This window comes from Apis dorsata, unplaced genomic scaffold (assembly GCF_000469605.1).
Source record: "Apis dorsata unplaced genomic scaffold, Apis dorsata 1.3 scaffold_553, whole genome shotgun sequence".
Lineage (NCBI taxonomy): Eukaryota > Metazoa > Arthropoda > Insecta > Hymenoptera > Apidae > Apis > Apis dorsata.
In genome coordinates, this window is record NW_006263769.1 from 256,253 (window position 1) to 261,307 (window position 5,055).

Genomic DNA, 5,055 nt, shown 5'->3' on the forward strand with positions numbered 1-5,055 from the left:
TTTAAATTTCAAATTTATATTTTTTAATTTTTAGTAATTTTCTATTATTTATATTATATGATATATATTTTCTATTATTTATATTATATGATATATTGATATATTATATATCAAATGTAAAAATTTTGAGAAATTAAACAAAAACAATAGCTGAAAAATAAATTATTTTTTACGAAAATAATTTTATAATAAAGTAAAGCTTTAAGTCATAAAGATTAAAATAATTAATAATAATCTTATATATATACACACACACATATATATATATATAATATCATTTAAAATTATTACTGATGTTATCTTATATGAATGATATATGATAAATATATATTATATTTTTTAAAGGATACACAAAAAAGATTAAATTAAAAAGAATAAGTTTTTAAAAAAAATTAACTTAAAATTTTATGAAATAATTTTGATAATAATCATTAAAACATCGTAGAAATTTAAAAACATTTAAAGAATATAATGTTCGTAGAAATGCTTAAATATCTACAGAAAATTTTTAGAAAAGTATATTTCGAATATGCTAAAAAATGTTCGAATAGTTTTCTTCGATGTTAGACAAGATGACAGTAAGAAAAGATGAAAAGCTCAATTACTATTTCTTATAGCGTTAAATGACCATTATATTAAATGAGAAGGTTAAAATTTTGAGCAACAACGACAATCATAATAGAAATCATACTCACGTGTAACTATGTTAGATGCTTCAGTTACTTTTTAATTAAAGATAACTTCTTTGTTGACAATTACTAGGAGAATGCAAAGTTAGCTCAATAATCACTGCCATTGTTTTCGGCCATCTTCACTAGACTAGCTACAGATCAAAGTCACGGACGCGGCAATGATATATAAAAGGGAATACACATCATTAAAATATGAACATATAATTTTCCTAATATCTTTTTAGCAAACTTTTAATTTTATTACATTTTATATAAATATAATTCTTGCTCAATATTATTATTTAAATAAACATTAATTTCTTTATTTTGATAAATCTTAAATATTGAAATAAAAATATTATCACCAAATTTATCATTAATTTAATCCCTAGATTTCTTCTAGAATTCAGGTAAAAATTTTATAAATTATATTTATCTTTTTTTATAATTAATTTAAATGAGACATTATTAAATATGAAAATAATTAGTAAACAAAATTTAGTGACAAAAATATTTTTGTATAATTTATTAAATTTTTTAATATATTTTTAAAAATATATGTGAATTGATCTTAATATTTCTAAATCAATACCGTGAAATCTATATTTAATAGTCGTTTTCATTAAGTTTTATAAAAATTTCTTATCGTTCATTAAAAATATTTCTATAATAAAATAATATAAAACTAGTGTTTTCAAAACAGCGAAAAAATATAAAAACAAAAGAATCGTTTATTAAATAATATAGCTTTATATTCATTTTTTATTATTAAACTTAGAATTAAATTTTTAATTCTATTTAAATATATGAATTTAAAAATAATTTTTCTGTAAATATTTATTTTATTGTAAAAAATGTAAAAATTAAGAACAAACTTTTTACATATACGGTTTTAACATATACGGTGTAATTGTCATTTTTACAATATAATAGTTTATATTCACATTTTGAGATGGAACTCACTACAGTATAGTTACTATCATTTGAAATTATTCGAACCAATACTACAGTAGTATTTTATATTTAATGCTAAATCTTTATAAGGCAGTATAATTAATTACAATTTATTACGCAATTTTAAACTGAATATATTAATTCCATTATTGAAATTATTATTAATTATATTTTGATATAATGGCAAATAATGGTAATTGTTTGTAAAAATATTTGTTTATTATAACACAATAATCAAATATAAAAAAATTTAGATGTTGATACAGATTTATAAAAACATATTCACGTTTTAGAGGATAATAAAAGTGAAGGTTCAGCTGAAATTGAAGGTGAAAATGAAAATGAAGAAAATGAGGAAACAGAAAAGATTCTTATCATAGATCCTGATAGTGAAGTTCGTTTTTAATATTTTTTTCATTAACTTTATTAATAACAATTTATAATTTATAATATGCTTTTTATATAAATAATTATGTAATTATGTTTTAGGAATTAGATTTCAATCATTCAAGATTAACAAAATTAGAAAATTTAGAACCATTGAGGAAAATACGTAGATTATGTTTTACATGGAATCTGATAAAGAAAATTGAGAATCTTGATACACTTACAACTTTGGTTGAGTTAGAGTTAAGAGATAATCAGATTGTTATTATAGAAAACTTAGATGTTCTTGTAAATTTGGAGTATGTTATATTTTTATATATAAACAAAATAAAAAATAATTATATATAATAAGCAATATCTTAATGAAAATATTTTATATTTTTATAATATTAATATATGAATTGTAATATAAAATTATTATATATTTTCAGGCTTTTAGATTTATCTTTTAATCGTATCAAAAAAATAGAAGGATTGGAAAATTTATTGAATTTACAAAAATTGTTTCTATCATCAAATAAGATTCAATGTATTGAAAATTTATCACATTTAAAAAATCTTGTAACTCTTGAATTGGGTGATAATAAAATAAGAGAAATAATTAATCTTGAAGGACTTGAAAATCTAACAAATTTATTTCTTGGTAAAAATAAAATAACAAAAATTAAAAACTTGGGATGTTTACAAAATCTTCAATTATTAAGTCTTCAAAGTAATCGTATTATAAAAATAGAAAATTTAGAAGAATTGAAAAATTTAGACCAAATATATTTATCTGAAAATGGTATATCATGTATTGAAGGATTATCAAATTGTTCAAAATTAACAACCTTTGATTTAGCAAATAATAAAATAAAAAAAATTGAAAATATTGAACATCTTGAAGATTTAGAAGAGTTTTGGGTAAAAATATTATAAAAAATTATATATATATATATATATATATATATATATTCACTTAAATATTTTTTGATATATAATATTTATTTTTTTAGATAAACAACAATGAAATTGAGGAATGGATAACTATAGAGAACTTAGCTCTTAATAAGAAATTACAGACTGTATATTTAGAACATAATCCTATTGCCAAAGATCCAAACTACAGAAGAAAAATCAAATTATTGCTGCCATGGCTAGTTCAATTAGATGCAACACTTTGTAGATAGAAAATACTATTTTGCAAAATAGATGTCTCTGATAAAGATTCTTTGATCTATAATAATATCTACTGATATTGTTGCTTATCTCTTTTTATTGCTTTTAAAAGATTATTTTTAGCAAATAAATCAAAAATACCTATACTCTATCAGCAAAAGGTAAAAATAATTATAATTTTTTTAACTATAAAATGTATTTTTTTATATTTTACATTTTGTTAATAATCTAATTAATATTGTTGTTAAAGAACTGAAATTTGTTACTATTTTGAATAATTAGAAACGTAAATTTTTTAACAAAAAATAATATAAATGCTTAAAAGTTCAATAGTTCAATATTTTTTATAATTTTAAAGTCAAGAATAATGTGATTTATTATGATTACGTAATATTTTTCATTTTATTTAATTGAATACATATGCATTAATTTTTTTAATTTTTAATGTTTTAAAGATATGTTATGAATGTCTTTAAAGATGTTTTAAAGATATTGAAAGAAAAGAAAGGGAAACTTTATATAATATAAAATAATTTTATAATTAAAAAAAAAAAATTTAAGTAAAAGATATTCAATATATACATATTTATGAAAATACTTTATGAAAATATTAAAAATAGAAAAAATCATTAAATATTAATTTAATATTATATATAAAATCATAAAAACTTATTATTTTTAAATTAAATATTTTTATCTCTGTTTGCAATATTCATAACAAAATATTCAATGTATTTATTTCATCTTTCAATGTTACTATAAAGATCATAATTTCTATAAAGTATTTATTATATATATTATATGTAATTGACTTTATACTTTATAAACTTTTTCATTAAATTAAATAATATTACATATACTGTAGTTTTATGTTTACTTATGATATGTATATGTAAAATATATTGAAATTATATAAGTATGTAAATGTTAAGTGCCTTATATTCATAAATCACATTATTTTATCCATTGAAAACTTTAATTATTATGCAATTCTTCTATTTTATTTGAACAAATATAAAATAAATTATTGGAATAAACATTGAAAATTATTTTTAATTTATAAATAAAGTATATTTATATAGTTTTATAATACAATTATGTATTACAAAAATATTAATTTTATATTGAAAATATTTATAATTATATAAATTAAAAGTTCATATAATGGAAAATTTTTATGAACTATTTTAAAATATATTTATTTATAACATTGATATACAATAAAAATTTGATTGAAATGTAGATACAAAAAGAAAAAAAGATATTTACTGTACTTAAAATATAATGTATTTATATATTCAAACATATATTAATGTTATGTTGATACAGTAAAATAATTTCCAAATACCTTTATAAATACAATGTTAACATTTAAAATTAATATTTTATATGCGTAGAATAGATTTAATTTAATATTATATTCTTTATATATAATTTCATTATTGCTATAAAAATTTATAGAAATCTATAGAACTCAATGAAATCATTCTTAAATTTATCATTTAAAATAAATATGAAATAAATTATTATTTCAAAACTCTATAGCAGAAATATTAAAATAATTAATTTAATTTTTATTCTTAATGAAAAAGTAATTTAACTTCTATTAGTTTAACATCTACATATAAGTTTTCAATTTAAAAATAAAATAAGATATAAATAAGATATAAATAAATAATAATCTTATTATTAAGTTAAGTGTTAGAATTATTATTATATTAAGTATTAGAATTTTTTACATTTATTATATTAGAAATATAAATTAAATATTAATATATTTAATATTTTCAATTATATATAATAATATATAATAATATTTCATTTATATGAAAAGATATATACATATTCATGAAATATTCAAAATAATATTAATAATTATAAAATA

General features: G+C 16.9%; 2 protein-coding genes across 2 annotated transcripts in view; one reads left to right on the forward strand and one right to left on the reverse strand.

Annotated features, from left to right (window-relative positions):
• The window catches only part of LOC102676481 (TATA box-binding protein-like protein 1), a 4,277-nt gene extending 3,402 nt beyond the window's left edge, over positions 1-875 (reverse strand). Inside the window, exon 1 of the mRNA XM_006620890.2 lies at positions 696-875. The gene's annotated coding sequence lies outside the window, so the exon portion shown is untranslated. The remainder of the gene's footprint in view (positions 1-695) is intronic.
• Positions 876-1,503: 628 nt separating this feature from the next.
• LOC102678513 (protein phosphatase 1 regulatory subunit 7-like) lies at positions 1,504-3,247 on the forward strand. The gene is made up of 5 exons (XM_006620905.2): positions 1,504-1,818; positions 1,919-2,019; positions 2,115-2,311; positions 2,444-2,915; positions 3,008-3,247. Exons 1-5 carry the CDS (start codon positions 1,806-1,808, stop codon positions 3,179-3,181), a joined length of 957 nt encoding a protein of 318 aa, XP_006620968.2. The 5' UTR covers positions 1,504-1,805; the 3' UTR covers positions 3,182-3,247.
• Positions 3,248-5,055: the final 1,808 nt, after the last annotated feature.